This window comes from Malus domestica, chromosome 05 (genome assembly GCF_042453785.1).
Source record: "Malus domestica chromosome 05, GDT2T_hap1".
Taxonomy (NCBI): domain Eukaryota; kingdom Viridiplantae; phylum Streptophyta; class Magnoliopsida; order Rosales; family Rosaceae; genus Malus; species Malus domestica.
In genome coordinates, this window is record NC_091665.1 from 23,503,841 (window position 1) to 23,520,561 (window position 16,721).

The window sequence follows — 16,721 nt, forward strand, 5'->3', positions numbered from 1 at the left end:
ACTAGTTCTAGAAGAAATTGGAATAATTTGAAGAGAATCCCCCAACTTTTGTAGAGAAAGTGCCCTCCTCTTTTTGGGAACAATGACCCTATAAAAGCATATTTGACTTGGGATTCATATTTTCCATTGGCATCTCCAATGGTGTAGGTAAATAAAATAGACAAACTATCCTATAATTATTGACGTGGTGAGTTGGCCACTCAATTGCGACATAGAAAAAAGTTTTATCACTTCAATAGAATAGTTAAATTAAGTAGGCAAATTTTAGTTTATTTCATATTTAACATCTACTTTTATACTTTATTTTATATTTTTCCCTCTACATGGAATACTTTATTATAAAAAATAGTGATGCGGGGCACATTTGCCTATAATGTTGAAAGCAGAGTTCTAAAAAATGCTAGGCGCTAGTCGAGCACTAGGCGTTAGTCGGGCGATGTGTTAAGGCCTAGCCAAATTAAGTTAGTTAATTATATATTGTATAAATAAGTGCTTCTTTATTCTTAATAAAATACATAATTGTTTTGGGATATATAAATTGTAAAATAAAATGACATTTAAATAAAGTATAAAGTATTAGAACATATTAAAAACATGGAAACAAGCATATAATAAGTATTCATCTAACTAAGTATTCAACAAGTTCTTACATTTTATTGAAAAGCATCAAATGCAAAATAAAAGTTATCGGTTTTCTATTTAAGTGAAAGTTACAACCTAGGCAGGTCTAGGCGGGCGTGTAGGCTGACTAGCGGATGCATAAGCGTGTATAAGCATCATTTTTTAATTTTCAAACGGTTATGAATTAATTGGGATTGTAGTCAACCGCCTAGACGGTACTATGCAGAGGCTTTTAGAACATTGGTTGAAAGTAGTGAAAATTGCCTACTTTGTGACTTGTGAGTACAGGCAAAATTTGCATGCGAAATTGACTACATCATTGGAGCAGGTTTTTACCTACGTGATTGTGGCTTATCAAAATAGATTTGACTATCTATTTGCCTACTCCATTGAGAACCGACTAATCTTTAATTTAATCTGATTGTTTTTTTTTTTATTGAAATAAAAATAACATTAAATACGAATTAAAATGTTTAAATCATTGGACCAACCACATTTTCACGGTTGGTGGTTCCATGCTCCATGGATATACATTAATTTATCCCTTCTTTTTTTTTGGGCGCATAAAGATTGGCCCCCCGATCCGTAATTTCAGATCTTTTGGCTTCACATATTTGTTGGCATCTTATTAACCCTCGTGACATCTCCACCGTTGGATCTGCTCCAGATGAGGGTCGGTAAAACCGGTCAAAATTGTCAGTGTTTCACTTTTTGATTGAAGAGCATGTGTGCCACGTGTGCCTCAGCAACATGACCAACCGGCCCTCTTCCAAACGGCGTCGTTTCTCTCCTGAGATGTCGACGAACCCTTATCCGGATAATGACAAGAGCATATACCTACTTCAGTAACTTCACTCGGCCACGGGTCCCCATAACTTAACCACGGTTAAAACCCCGACCCAACCACGGTTAACCCATCCCCTTTCGGATTCTCTCCACGTGTTCCCATCCAACGGCTGAAAAAGGCTTGCCCTGGATATCCATCGCAGAAGCCCTTTTATAAACCCCCTCGTCCTCGTGACCTCGTCCACGCATCACAAACCCTAATCGTACTCTCTTACCCCAAATCACTCCTCTCCAACGAACCAATCAAACCCTAGCAATGGCAAATCCTAAGGTTTTCTTTGACATGACGATCGGAGGCCAGCCGGCCGGCCGCATCGTGATGGAGCTCTACGCCGACACCACCCCCCGCACCGCTGAGAACTTCAGGGCTCTCTGCACTGGCGAGAAGGGCGTCGGCCGCTCCGGCAAGCCCCTCCACTACAAGGGATCCGCCTTCCACCGCGTGATCCCCGGTTTCATGTGCCAGGGAGGTGATTTCACTGCCGGAAACGGCACCGGAGGCGAGTCGATCTACGGCGCCAAGTTCGCGGACGAGAACTTCAACAAGAAGCACACCGGACCCGGAATCTTGTCCATGGCCAACGCCGGTCCCGGAACTAACGGATCTCAGTTCTTCATCTGCACCGCCAAGACCGAGTGGCTCGACGGCAAGCACGTGGTGTTCGGGCAGGTGGTCGAGGGGCTCGACGTGGTGAAGAACATCGAGAAGGTGGGGTCTGGACAGGGAAGGACCTCGAAGCCGGTGGTGGTCGCCGACTGTGGCCAGCTCTCCTAGACGATGCCGTTTCGGCAGCTCATCTGTGGATGATGGAAACGTCGTCGTTCTATGTCTTTGTTCTTATGAGTCTTTAAATTTGGGTACTAATTAGGTGGCGTCATATTAGGGTTTGGGTTATGGACCTTATTATGGTTTAATTATCTGATTTTCCGTCTAATGCTCTTCCGGTGGTTTCTCATCTGAGACTCTTTATTCTCTGTCGAACTGAGCTATTATCGTTAAATAAATTAGGCTTTTTCTCAGTTATTTTATCCACTTTTTTTTTTCCAGCGCTTTATATTATAATATTAATTATGCTTGCTTATTGCTTGTGATTTAATTATGCAGTTTAATTATGTTTAATTGTTAGTTGTTGAACCGTTTGCTTTTAGGATAATTTTAAAGAGACCGAAATTATAAAACAAAATTTCTAAGTCAAAACGATTGGAGGACGGTTGTTGCTCTAGTGATTATTTTGTAGGAATTTTAACGAAAAGTATTCGGTACTATTTATTTTAACGAAAAATTATATTTTTACATTAAAAAGTTAATTTTGGTATTATTTATTTTACTCTTTATTTTGTCCTTATCATTAAAACTCAAAGTTTTCAAGTCTTTTTCATTAGTTTTTCTTATTTTCTATTGGTGATATAATTTGTAAATTTAGTATAAAAAGTAGGTATTTTAGCATGATATGTTTGGTATCTAAATATGGTCAAATTTATGAATTTAGGATTGTTGAGCATATTCATAAACTTTTAGTGGAAAAAAGTTGGAGAAGGACTTGTATGTAAATGGGCCCTGATATGGCGAGTGGCGAGTTTAATAATGTAATGTGACATTGTTATAAGTATGTTTTTCCACGTAGTCTGTAATCAGATTGGGACTTTAGAAATTTATGTACTCGTTGGATGTAAATTGATTTTATCTTTTTAAAATGCAAAGGCAGAGGTAAGAATGCGGGGATTGGAGGATGGCAGATATTTGATGATGCAGATCATTTGAACATGTGATATAAATTATGTACTTTTTTTGTCAGCTTTGTGTGTGGTCCATCCAATGCTATAATCTATATTTATATGTTTTTGTTTTTAGCTATAGGAGGTCCGAATTTAAAGATAATTTTTTTTCTTCTTAAAAAGTAAATTAAAAAATAGATATATGTAGATATAAAACTAAAAGAAATACACATATGTAGTGGACAAGCTCAATAACCCAAGAAAAATTTTTGGTCTAAATTTGCCCGAAAATGAATTTTGGATTAAAACTCATATTTGATCCAAGAGTTAAAACAAGTTGGAATAGATTTAGAACCTAAAATTTGAGTTTTAGTCGAAACTCTAATACTATTGGATTTGAATTGTGGCACATAAAAGTCCTTTAGTGATTCTAGAGGCTTTTGGTGAATTTTGTACTTCCCTCAACCCCTTGCTAAATCTAAAAGGTATCGCCACGCACACAATTGAGGTCGTTTTACAGGAGGCCTCTTATTTTGTAAGACAACAGACTATTTCCCGGCATTAAGAACATAATTTCATTAATTTTTGTTTTTTATTTTTGTTGTTGTCCTTAGGTGTGGTTTTACAAAGGGTTGAATTTGTAACTAAAAATAGTAAAAATTGTTGGGTTTTTTCTTCTTTCACCACAAAGAAGCCGTTCGTTTCAACCTGTTAAGAAAGTGGAATGTGTTCCACGTGACCTAATACAAAATAAATGAGATGTTTTTATTGTTTCAATTTTTATTTGAGATGTCCAATGTATTACTATAGCAGCTATACCACGTTATGCATTTTTCTTTTTTTCTTTTTTTTTTTGGGAATAAAGATTTGGCTCCTCAAGTAGGATCCTTGATATTCCTCATCTTCTAAACGTCATCTTCAAATCCTCAAGAGTTTTGCACATGTTTGACAATTCCATAAGCTCCAAAACGCCTAGTTCTTGTTCTCCCTCCAATGCAATCCAAAATCAAGTCCAACTCTGTTCCTTCTTGTTCTATTTAATCTCTAATTGTCACTTTACCAAACTGGACCGATACTAAAACGAAAATGACATTAAAAAATCATAAAAAAGGAAAATCAACTAATTAAATAAATAAATAAATAAAATATTAAGGTTGTAGAAATATGATTCTATCTCATAAGTCCTGAAGTAATTTGATAAGAAACTCCTCTAGTTTAAGCAGCCAATCCGTGCTTAACATCATAAAATATAAATTGTTTTACTATTTTTAAAATAACACATGATGTACCATTTGTGTTACGAGTATAAAGAAAAATTTCTCACCTTTTGTTGACGTGGCACCTTCCAGAAGAGGAAGGACACTCTCGTCTTTCAGTGTGGCCCCACAACAAGTCACGGACCAATGAAATCAGCTCCCGCAACATGGTAAGTAGCACGCGAAGCAGGGGATCATTACTTCCTTCCGCACGGCCACGGAAACTTCCGGCCAGACGACGGAACCTGCGAGTCGGGAGACGGAGAAAGAGAGAGAGACAAATTCAGTTTAGCAAAATAAATCAGGAATAATTAGAACTAATTAGAAATTAGAAATCGCGATCAGATCTCTCTCTCCTCTCGAGAGCTGAGCTTCACAGGCGTATTGCAATTTGCAGAGAGAGCGAGAGAGGAGTGAGAAACCAGTTGTTCGACTCTGATTGGCGGGAAATCGAAACCCTAGAAAGAGAGATGGGGGTTTCGGAGAATGCGAAGGGGTTGATACTGGCGATGGCGTCGAGTGCTTTCATCGGCGCGAGCTTCATCCTGAAAAAGAAGGGTCTCAAGCGCGCCGGGGCCGCCGGCACCCGAGCAGGTCAGTTTTATATGAATTTTAGTCTCAGATATTGAGAATTTGGAGTAAATTGCAAATGTTTAATCAAAGATTCAATTTTTGAAAATAATTAGTGATGTGTTGATTGAAAATTTGGAGTAATTTACAAAGATTTAATCAAAATTTGTTATGGTGCTCCCTTTGATTTGTTTGAGTTGGGTAGGAGTTGGTGGATATACATACTTATTAGAACCACTCTGGTGGGCTGGCATGATCACTAGTAAGTGTAGCTCCCTCTCTCTTTTTTCTGCAGAAAATTTTACTGATCTCATAACTATATATGATCATGAGTTACTGAAATTATATTCGGTTTTCGATTTTTTCAAATGGGTAGTGATTGTTGGGGAAGTTGCCAATTTCGTGGCCTATGTATATGCTCCGGCAGTTCTTGTAACCCCACTTGGTGCACTGAGTATAATTGTCAGGTAAATGCACTTGTAGACGCTGAGTTCATCGCTGTGTTGATTATTGTTTTGAAAGTTTTTGTTACCGACTTACGTGTTTGTTGGATTTGTCTAGTGCTGTTTTGGCTCACTTCTTGTTGAAGGAACGAATAACGAAAATGGGTATCGTGGGATGTGTTACCTGCATCATGGGATCAGTCGTGATCGTGATCCATGCACCTCAGGAACATACTCTAAATTCTGTAGAGGAAATCTGGGTCCTGGCTACCCAAACAGGTTCGTGACCCCATATCTCTTCCTTTTCTTTTTCAATGCTACTTGTCGTAAAACCTCCATTGACTTGTAAGTTGTAATTAACTTTTTGTGTTTTCCTTTTCTACACAGCCTTTCTGGTTTATGTTGTAGCTACAATTTCCCTAGTGTTAGTTTTGGTCTTGCATTTTGAACCACAATATGGGCAAACGAATATACTAGTCTACTTGGGAATCTGTTCCTTGATGGGTTCACTTACGGTAACTATCCTTTTCTTGTTTGCCAAGCACGTATAGTCATTTTGTTCTTATGTGCTCAAATATTGTTAGGCTTGGCTGTGTACCTCTGTTGTGCTACTTCAGGTTGTAAGCATAAAGGCAATTGGAATTGCAATAAAGCTAACTCTTGAGGGAGTAAGTCAGATTGCTTATCCTCAGACGTGGTTTTTTCTGACAGTTGCTATAATCTGTGTTGTTACACAGTTAAATTATCTTAACAAGGTCAGTTTTGCTCTTTTAATTTTGGCACCTTCCTCCACGACTATCGTCATTGGTGTTTGACTGGCCTTTTTTTTTTTTTTTTTGCTAAAAGTCTTTGGTCTACCTGAATGCCTAACTTTTATTGGCTTTCTTAGATCCTGTTCAGCCCATTTGTTACCTTTCAACTACATTGTGTTCCTAGCCTATAAAGGAGGGGAATTTGATGTACTCTACTTTTGCTATATAACTTGTCAATATAAAGCAGTAGATAAAGCATACAGTATTTGCGTTCTGATAAATTTGGAAATTTCTCAAAATCTGAAATTTTATTTGGAGTTTGAAAGTAACTTTAAGTTGGCCTACTTATTGAAAAATTCAACTTATCACATGCTGCTTGGATGTTAATCTTGTTGGTATTTCATTTCAGCCATCGGTAACTCAGATCTCTCTAGGAAGTTCAAATTATAAATTATTACATGCTCAGTCTCATATCACTGATGTTGGCGGCATCTTTGTTTCAGGCTTTGGATACATTTAATGCAGCAATTGTTGCCCCAGTATATTATGTGATGTTTACAACTCTGACCATAATTGCTAGCGTAATAATGTTCAAGGTAGATCGCTTGTTCTATATAGTGGGGTTTCCTTCTGATGCCTTCATTTGTTACTTGTTTTCCATGCATTTTTAAGACATGAGATTCTGATTTCACGTTGTTTTCTATACTCTGTACAGGATTGGTCTGGTCAGAATGTAAGCAGCATAGCCTCTGAAATAAGTGGATTCATTACTGTGCTGTCAGGAACCATCATACTCCATGCAACAAGAGATCAGGAACCATCTGCTCCACAACCACAAGGTATTTATACGGACTTTGTTTCCTTAACTTGTATTATATGGGATTTGGGGCTCTTTGTTACCTTTTAATTTGTCCTTTGAATTCAGATCAATATGACAAGTACAAATTCTTCTCTAATAAACGGGTTGAACATAAAACAGATGCATGCTAAATTTGATCCCAATGATGCGAGATATTTGGTTTCCTCTTGATAGGAAAACAATGATCAGGAATAATATTTACAATGTGCCTGAAGCTTTACTCAGTTGTAACATTCCATCATCATTGTAACTGCTACTCTATTTGAGCACCAAAAGAGAAAAAATTTCGGGGGTAGTGTTTCTTTATTGGGTTGAATTGTTTCAGGTTGTGATTAACACATTGGTTTGACTAAGGGTCATATTACACTTACAGTTGGCAGTAATATTTTCCTTCATTGCTTATGATTGGTACGAGGAGATGCTTCTTCCGAGTGCTTTTAAAACATATCATGTAAATCTTTGTATTGAGTATTGACTTGAGCTTACAGTAGTTCTTCTCGTCATAGCAGGAACTGTTACATGGTACATTAGAGGAGATTCAGTGAAGAGTTCTGAAGATGAACGTTTGCTCACTTTGCAGAATTCAGATTATCCAGAACCGTGATGCCAATTTGAATCTGAAACAATCATCTTGAAGAATGCAATCCCAAGCGAGGAAGCTGCACTGCAACTATCATTTTAAGTAGGAGTGAGTCTATGGGCATCCAGCACATTGCTACCCATTTTACCCTTACTCCTTGAAAGGTTGGCCCCCCTCTCCCCTCCCTTCACCATCCCCTTTTGTCTCCTCACCTTTCCTCCCCTTTCCTTGCATCCCCTCAGTCCCATGGCTGGCCTGTTTTATAATTTCTTTTCTTTAGCAATGTGCTGGGTGCCAATAGAGCGACCCTTTAAAGAGTGTTTGTAGAGTAGGGAGCTCCTGGTTTGTCCGAGGCAGACCTTGGGGATGGTAGCAGATTGCGGAGTTACTTTTATGCACTTCACCGGCCAGCAGATGAGACCCTGAGCCGGACACTCAAACAAAGTTAATTTTGTATGGTGTGTTTCTGGAACCCTCTGAATTTCAAGTTCTGAATCATCCTCAGCTCTGGAATGGGGTTGCAGTTCTGTATCAATACCAGGGGATGGAGAGACTTGTTGTCATTGTGGCGATGTCCTATCTATCCGTGATGGCTAATTGCATCTGTATATATTGATGCTCGGCTTCTCATTCACTAGGTTTTCGTTTATGATTCTCGTTGATATCCAGATTGAGTTTGATTATTTCCTCTATTTCTAGTGTGTATAATACCGGCATTGAAGGATCATAGAATAGAGTTGATAGGCACAGTTGCCATGTAATGGGCAAATACTACATGGAATATGTAAATCTTGTATAAACTCTTGAATTTTGGGTTTTGTTGTGGATGAGTTCCATTGGGATCTTCAATTTTGTTTTCTTTTTTGGACGTCTTCAAATTTTTAAGGGCAAATGAAGTGCACTCTTTTTTTGGGCTAATTATATTTTACTCTCTAAGTTAGGTTAATTTTCAAAATTGAGATGAGGTTTTAATTTTTTTTTACATTATTATAACTAAGGTTTTAAAATTGCATTAATTTATGTTTTTGCCTAATGAATTATTTGAGTCTGAATTAAATTATAATTACTGAACTTACATAGCACATTGGTATGTAGAGGAATTTCATAAGCCAATAGGAATACAATTTAATCCCTAAACACTATATGCGTGTCGCAAGCCCTAGGAGATCTTTCGTTGGGCGTTGCTGCACCTCCCTCTGCCACTGGGCTTTAGCCCGATTCACTATTATTTTATTTATTTAATTTATTCGGTATTTCCTTTCGAACTGAGCTTTTTTATTTTATTTTAGTTCAAAGAACCAATCTCAAACCAATTAATTAAATATAAGATAGAGTAAATTGTCGGTTTACACCCTGAACTTTCACCTCACTTTCGATTTCCCCCCTGAACTTTTCTACTAGAAAATTAAGGACTCAAACTAATTTTTTTAGCCAATTTGTCTCCTACCGTTAGTTTTTCATATATTTCATCCATATATTCCGTTAAGTGAGACCATGTGCACAACATGTGAGGGTAGTTAAGTCATTTCACTCTTAAAAATGATTAAAAAACTGAAAATAAAAAAAAACAAAACTTTCCCCCTATTTTTTCCTGCTAATTCCTATCCTCAATTTTATTTTTCCCTCTCATTCATATGCATGAGAAATGACATATGGTGTTATTGTCTTCATAAGTAGCTAAGTTAGTCTTTTTCTTGAACCATGTACTACCATTTTTATTTTCTCTAACAAATTAATAATTTGACAAATGCTAATGGTGCAATTGTCTCCAAAGCAGTGCGTTAATATAAGAAACCCTAGTCTTTTTTATGAACATGTTTCTTATATTAATGCACTGCTTTGGAGACAATAACACCATGAGCATTTGTCAAATTATTAATTTGTTAGAGAAAATAAAAATGGTAGTACATGCTTCAAGAAAAAGACTAACTTAACTACTTATGAAGACAATAACACCATATGTCATTTCTCATGCATAGGAATGAGAGGGAAAAATAAAATTGAGGATAGGAATTAGCGGGAAAAAATAGAGGGAAAGTTTTTATTATTATTTATTTTCAATTTTTAATCATTTTTAAGAGTGAAATGACTTAACTATCCTCACATGTTGTGCACATGGTCTCACTTAACGGAAATATGGATGGAATATATGAAAAACTAACGGTAGGGGCAAATTGGCTAAAAAAATTAGTTTGAGTCCTTAATTTTCCAATAGAAAAGTTCAGGGGGAAATCGAAAGTGAGGTGAAAGTTCAGGGGGTAAACCGACAGTTTACCCATATAAAATAAGACATTTAATATAAATAATTTATATTAAATTTGGTGCTCACCAATTTTATCATTTGATATCATTCTACTATGTGTGACTTTGTAGTTTCCAACTAAAGCTGGCAGCGGGTAATTTAATTAAGGATTTTCAGCCAAAATGATCTATAAGATTTGCATAAATCCTCACTTTGATCCTTGAGATTTGAAATCAATAGAAGTGACCCCTAAGATTGTCCACCATTAATCATTTTGGTCCCTGGGTGAAAAATTATGTTAAGTAAGGACCAAAATGACAAAATTACCCTCAATTTAATAAACAATAGGCCAAAATGATTTGACCAAAATTGAGATTCTTGTCATTTTATTCTTATTTTACGGAGATTTTTTCACGGAATGACCAAAATGATTGATTGTGGACAAACTTAGGATCCAATTCTATCAATTTCAAATCTCAGGGACCAAATTGAGGAGTTATACAAATCTCAGGGATCATTTGACTAAAAAGCCTATAATTAATAAAATAAAATAAATTAATCTAGTTTTACATAATAAGAAACCATTCTAATTTAACCTTGTAGAAATATCCACAAACTGAGTAGTAACATCTAGCTATGACTATCGGCTATCCAGATTAGTCAGAATATGTTTGAATTCATACCATACATATTTAGAATCTTAGCTATGGTTACAATGCAATTTAGTTCCACTGTATTCTATATTCTAGTCATAATTGTAGAGAATGAAACTATTTTCAAATTCTACATGTAAACATGATCACCCATATGTATCTCTTGTACTTTGCTTTGGCCAACGACTTATGGAGATAGATCAAAGGATCTAGGAACATCTACCTTCATGATTACCTAGAAGGTTGCAGATTCTTTATTGTGCATTCACGTATCTTCATGTTAATACATATGACCCCGATCCTTATACTATAAGGCCTTTCTATCGTTTGAGAGCTTTAAGGTGAGGCCAAAGATCACATTCACTAACATGAGATAACCAATGATGCTTCAAAACTAAGAATTAGTTGCATCCATAACTTGGAAAGTGTGGTACGATTGACAACTATGTAATCTTCCATTCCTACACTTCTATGGTTGGCCAATGTTCAGTGAATTCATCTCATAGACGATCACATTTATGTCGATTATATGTCACTATATTTACTACATACAAACAGGCATTGAGGATGTTCGATAGTCCTTCGATCATCCTATGACTAGGATCATAGTTTAGGACTTAATATTCTTAGGGTATGTATCTCAGGATTGGAACTTCTTCACAATCTTTTCCCTACAACTCAAGGTATTCCTTGGGCTCATCCTAATCAACAACAAACCTTCCTAATCTGCTATTAGGTCACGTGCTTGATTGAAAGATGTTCTCACTTGCACTTGTCGTCGATGGATCGATATTAGGTTGTCACGAATAACCAATTACGTGTGGCCAGGTCAATTGCTTTTTGAACATACTCCAACAAAAGAATTTCTCAAAGGTCCTAAGTGGAAGAAGGTAATGAATGAAGATATGCAAACACTTCAAAAGAATGGTACATGGGAACTTGTTCCTCTTTCAAAAGGAATATGTATTGTGGGGTTCAAATGTGTTTTTACAGATAAAGTCATGCTCAACAGAAAGATACAATACAAGGTTAGTAGCAAAATGGTATATTAAGAAATATGAAATTGATTATCATGGAACATTAGCTAGTGATAAAAATCAACACCGTTAGACTTCTATGGACTTCTATCTTTAGCTGCAAATCTTGATTGGCCATTGCAATAAGTTGTTGTAAAAAATGCTTTCTTGCATGGTGATTAGGAAGAAGTTTATATGGCTCCCCTACTTGAGTGTAACATGGTTTTGAAGAGTCATGTGTGTAGAATGAAGAAATCACTACATAGACTGAAACAATCTCCAAAGCATGGTTTGGAAGATTCATTAAATCTATGAAGGCATTTGGGTACTTTGTTTTTGAAACGTAAAAGACGTAAGACTACTACTTTAATTGTGTATGTTGATGACATGGTGGTAATAGGAGATGATCAAGAAGAAATGGACTCATTACATAAGTACTTGTCTCAAGAGTTTGAGATGAAAGATCTTAAATCCCTAAAATATTTTCCTGGGATTAAAGTTTACAGGTCATAACAAGGTATTTTCTTATCTCAACGCAAGTATGTGATGGATTTGCTAACTAAAATTGGGATATTAGTGTGCAAACTTGTTGACACTCCAATTGAGATGAATCACAAAATGTGTGAGCAAGAAGGTCATACATGAACTAATAAGGAACAATACTAGTTCCTTGTTGGAAGGTTAATATGATTAGCACACATGAGGCCAAATATTTCATATGTTGTGAGTATTGGTAGTCAGTTTATGCATGCACCTAATATTGACCATAGGAATGTTGTGGATCGTATATTAAGATATTTGAAGTCTGCACTGGGTAAAGGAGCTTATGTTTGCAAAGCATGGACATCTAAACATCCCTAAGTATGCTGATTTAACTGGATCCATCATTGACAAACACACTACTTTAGGTTATTTCACATTCATTGGGGCAAATTATTACTTGGTGAAGTAGGAAAAAAAATGTTGTTGCAAGATCAAGTGTTGAAGTTGAGTATCGAGGTATATCACATAGAATTTGTGAGTTGTTATGAATTCGTAATATAATGTCTTGTCAAATTTGGGTTTTAGACTTGGAAAAGTTATGGAATTGCTCACAATCTGGTTCAACATGATCAAACTAAACATGTTGAAGTGGATAAACATTTTACCAAATAAAAACTGGAAAAAAAATGATTGATTTGTTTTCCTTTCGTAAAGTATCAATTGGCAGATATTCTCACTAAAGTTGTATCAAAGCAAGTGTTTCATAGCTCACTTGGCAAGTTGAGCATTAGTAACATCTATGTACCAACTTGAGGGGAAATGTTAGAGTGACTAGACCTAGTGTCCTGTTCTCCATACTTTTTATGGTATGTAGACTCAAAGGAAGACTCCTATAGTATAGGGAAGAATCTTCATGTAGTTAATTACTTGACTTATATAGCGCACTGGTATCTTCTTATAATCATCCTCATGAAGAAAAGAAATGCAATCATAAAATTCTCACATATTCTAACAACTCCTACAATAGTTAAAGCCCTTTTATTTTTCTTAAACTGTGGCACTCTGGTTCAGATATTCCAAGTTGAACCAATTAGTTTTTTGTTTAATGATATTTTTCTTCCCATAGTAAATAAAGGTTTCAAAAGAAATACTTCGAATTCAATATTTCACAATTTGCTTTTAGATGTGATGTATCATGAATCGTTATCCCTTTGCTTTTAATCGTGTCCCTCTTTGTTTCATCTAACATGTGTGTTTTTCATTTTTCAATGGATTTACATCATTCATTAATGGAAAATTTCTGATGTAGTGAGTAATAGCTATGGTTGTTCGTTGTTCAAGAATTCTTATTTAGGTAGTTCATACCATCCGTACATAATGTTTTGATCTAAGATTCAATTCTTCCATGTTTCAGTAGTAGTTAGTATATTGTTCCATGGAGCTAAGGTCCAATGGAAGAAACAAGTGTTTCCATGACTCTACCAGCTGGAATTGAGATCTCATTCAAAGCGTTCAACAATACCATCGCCATCGGCTGACTCTAATGAAACCATTTCAAGAGAAATATATCAAATATCTGAAGTTTCTTTTTGTGTATTATATGGATGATTTGATCCGCAAGCACCATGATTGGGAATTGTTTGATCATCTTTCTCCGAGGAAAAGGTGAAACATAATCAACTTAAATTTGAGATAGCTATTCGAAATCTTAGTGAAAGACTTGATTTGTTATATCATGTTTGCTTTTTGTGAAAAAATATCAATTGAAGCAGAGGATTTCTTCAAACAACAAGGAGCTGGGTTAGCTATTCAATCAAATGAAATTGAGCATGTTTCCCATCTCTTCTCGAGAAACAAGTGGGCTATGTAAAATTGTGCTCATTTTCAGATGCGGCAATTCCGCCAAGATCTCTTCTTTAGTTGGGGGAAAAATCTACATGAATCAGATTTTTTGAGGAACATATCGTGAGAGAATTGGTTAGACAATGTGCGGTTGTTAAACAAGGATCAGTTTTTCTAGCAAGGTACAAAATGCATTGTCAAATATTCAATATGATTCCACAAGATCTAGTTTCGTTCAAGTAACGGGTTTTAGCCAATTGAAAGGATCCTCTGATCGATCCAGAGATCATTTCGATTCCATTAGTAATGAGGATTCAAAATATCACACATTGATCAATCAAAGAGAGATTCAACAACAAAAAGAAAGATCGATTCTTTGGGATCCTTCTTTTCTTCAAACGGAAAGAGCAGAGATAGAATCAGAACAATTCCCTAAATATCTTTCTGGATATTCCTCAATGTCCTAGTTATTCATGGAACGTGAGAAGTAGAAGAATAAACACCTGCTTTCAGAAGAAATCGAAAATTTTCTTAGGAATCCTACAAGATCCATTCGTTCTTTTTCTTAGAACTTCATCTGGGTTGAAATCCTACTGAGAGGTCCACTACAGATCAGAAACTGTTGAAGAAAGAAAAATATGTTTCTTTTGTCCCTTCCAAGCAATCGAAAAATAAAGAAATAGTTAATATATTCAAGATAGTTACATATTTACAACATATTGTCTGAATTCATCTTATTTCATCAAATTAGGATGTGATATGGTTCCGAAGAATGAATTGGATGTTGACAATTCCAATAAGATTTCATTCTTGAACAAAAATCCATTTTTTGATTTATTTCATTTATTCCATGACTGGAACAGGGGGTACACATTACACCATGATTTTGAATTAGAAAAGAGATTTCAAAAAATGGCAGATCTATTCACTCTATCAATAACTAAGCCAGATCTGGTGTATCATAATGAATTTTCCTTTTCTATTAGACTGGATAAAAAAAAAAAAAATTGAATGAGGTATTTAACTCCAAGGATGAATCGAAAAAGAAATCCTTATTGGTTCTACCTCCTATTTTTTATGAAGAGAATGAATCTTTTTATTGAAGGATTAGAAAAAAATGGGTCCGGACCTCTTGCGGGAATGATTTGGAAGATCCAAAATAAAAAATAGCGGTATTTACAACAACAACATAATAGAGGCAACCAATCAATATAAATTAATCTGAAATCTAATTCAAATCCAATATAGCACCTATGGGTATATAAGAAATGTATTGAATCAATTCTTTTTAGATTCTAATGGAAGTGTGTTACATAATGTGCTAGTTTCATGCACAAGAATTTCGGTTGTACACCATTATGATTATGGCCTCTTGAGCTATTTATTTGGGTAGGTTTTTAAAGTTCGAAATTTTGAAAAAAACCAAAGTCAGATTCCTTTCCATATCAAAAACCAAAAAATAAAAGAATAAATTACATTTTATCACATCAATTTTAAGTCACATAAAAAACTCATAACTCATCTTTTGAACATTGCAACTTCATACATGAACTTACGAATTGGTTGGAGTGTCAGACCTCCATAATCTGAACATTGCAACTTCATACATGAACTTATGAATTGGTTGGAGTGTCAGACCTCCGTCTTTTGGTATATCAATTTATCTGTTAATTGCTGATGTGGTCGGCACGAACCGCTTGTTCACACGATTGGATTTCGAAGTTAATTATAATATTTTTTTTGCAACCTTCCCCATAATCCAGTACTGCAACCCAGTTCACACTCCTATACCTCTGTGTATGGCAGCCTTCGTCCTCTATGCTTTGAATAAAAATTCTCAAGACACCTATCTCGATGCCTTTCACTAAATTTGATCACCGTCCTCATCAATCCATTACGTCATTGTTCAAATCCAGTTCTCGATCGTCGACTTCGACTCTAATCGCCGCAATTGGGTGACATTAGCGATGCATCGGTGAAGAGGTGAAATTTCTGTGAGGTTGAGTCTTTGAGGTATTTGAGGTTAAAGAGGTTAGGGAGGGTGGCGAGAGGGTGCCAGTGAGGAGGTTCTGGGCGATGTCGAGGTGCTCGAGAATTTGACACGTGAAAAGGGAGGAAGAGAGGATGAAGTTGTTGTGGAGGGAAAGGTGGGTGACGTTTGGGAGGCGGCATAGGAAGGTTAGGAAAAAGCCGGTGAGGTTGTCCTTGGGAGGAAGAGGGAGCGGACGACGAGGGAGGCAAAGCTCGACAATTAGACGAAACTCAGGGTCCTCTGGCTCATCGAGTGCAACTTAGTCGGTGCGATTCCCGGTTTGTTAGGTCGACTCAGAATCCTTAAGGATTGGACCTCTCCATCAACGGCTTAATTAGCCGGATTTCTCTGTGTCTTTCCTCAGACTTGGTTTTCTTGGACACGAATCCGGATGGAAGAGCTGTCATGAATTTCAAATAGGAATCATAGACAATATGAATGGTAATAAGAGTTTTGTTTTTCATTAACTATAATTTTGTTAAGACAAAAAAAAAATCTTAATTAATATTTAGTTAACTTCTCAACTTAGTTGAGCAAGGAAGTGGGTTCCTCGCCTCCCACGGCAACAATTAATAAATTAATTCACAGACAATGAAAATAGTTTGAAAACTTTGAGTTTTAACGATAAAGACAAAATAAAAGGTAAAATGAATAGTATCAGGTTTGACTTTTTAGTATAAAAATGTAATTTTTCATTAAAATAAACAGTATCGTAAGTTTTTCTTTGAAACTCCATTAATATAATATTAAAGTTGATGCGGTAAATGTATAATTTACATAAAATAAAAACAAAACCTCACAGATTCCTTC

General features: G+C 36.0%; 2 protein-coding genes across 5 annotated transcripts; both read left to right on the forward strand.

The window, feature by feature from the left end:
* The first annotated feature begins 1,424 nt into the window (after window positions 1–1,424).
* On the forward strand, window positions 1,425–2,487 carry LOC103420052 (peptidyl-prolyl cis-trans isomerase 1). The gene has a single exon (XM_008358117.4). The coding sequence runs from the start codon at window positions 1,724–1,726 to the stop codon at window positions 2,240–2,242; it is 519 nt and encodes a 172-aa protein (XP_008356339.2). The 5' UTR covers window positions 1,425–1,723; the 3' UTR covers window positions 2,243–2,487.
* Window positions 2,488–4,638: 2,151 nt separating this feature from the next.
* On the forward strand, window positions 4,639–8,492 carry LOC103420051 (probable magnesium transporter NIPA6). 4 transcript variants are annotated; one of them, XM_017328022.3, is made up of 9 exons: window positions 4,639–5,033; window positions 5,215–5,271; window positions 5,386–5,476; window positions 5,571–5,731; window positions 5,840–5,967; window positions 6,037–6,207; window positions 6,708–6,800; window positions 6,920–7,043; window positions 7,570–8,492. In XM_017328022.3, the coding sequence occupies exons 1-9, from the start codon at window positions 4,910–4,912 to the stop codon at window positions 7,665–7,667; spliced, it is 1,047 nt and encodes a 348-aa protein (XP_017183511.3). In that variant the 5' UTR covers window positions 4,639–4,909; the 3' UTR covers window positions 7,668–8,492. The 4 variants fall into 4 exon arrangements, with proteins under 4 accessions (XP_017183511.3, XP_017183512.3, XP_008356336.3 ...); XM_017328023.3 differs by having other exon boundaries at window positions 7,573–8,492; XM_008358114.4 differs by having other exon boundaries at window positions 6,070–6,207.
* Window positions 8,493–16,721: the final 8,229 nt, after the last annotated feature.

Excerpts from the sequence above, each read along its gene's own strand:
- LOC103420052 (XM_008358117.4), top strand. The coding sequence starts at position 1,724 with ATGGCAAATCCTAAGGTTTTCTTTGACATGACGATCGGAGGCCAGCCG.
- LOC103420051 (XM_017328022.3), top strand. The coding sequence starts at position 4,910 with ATGGGGGTTTCGGAGAATGCGAAGGGGTTGATACTGGCGATGGCGTCG. Across the intron at positions 5,477-5,570 it reads GCACTGAGTATAATTGTCAG|TGCTGTTTTGGCTCACTTCT; the intron begins GTAAATGCACTT and ends GGATTTGTCTAG. Across the intron at positions 6,801-6,919 it reads CTAGCGTAATAATGTTCAAG|GATTGGTCTGGTCAGAATGT; the intron begins GTAGATCGCTTG and ends TACTCTGTACAG.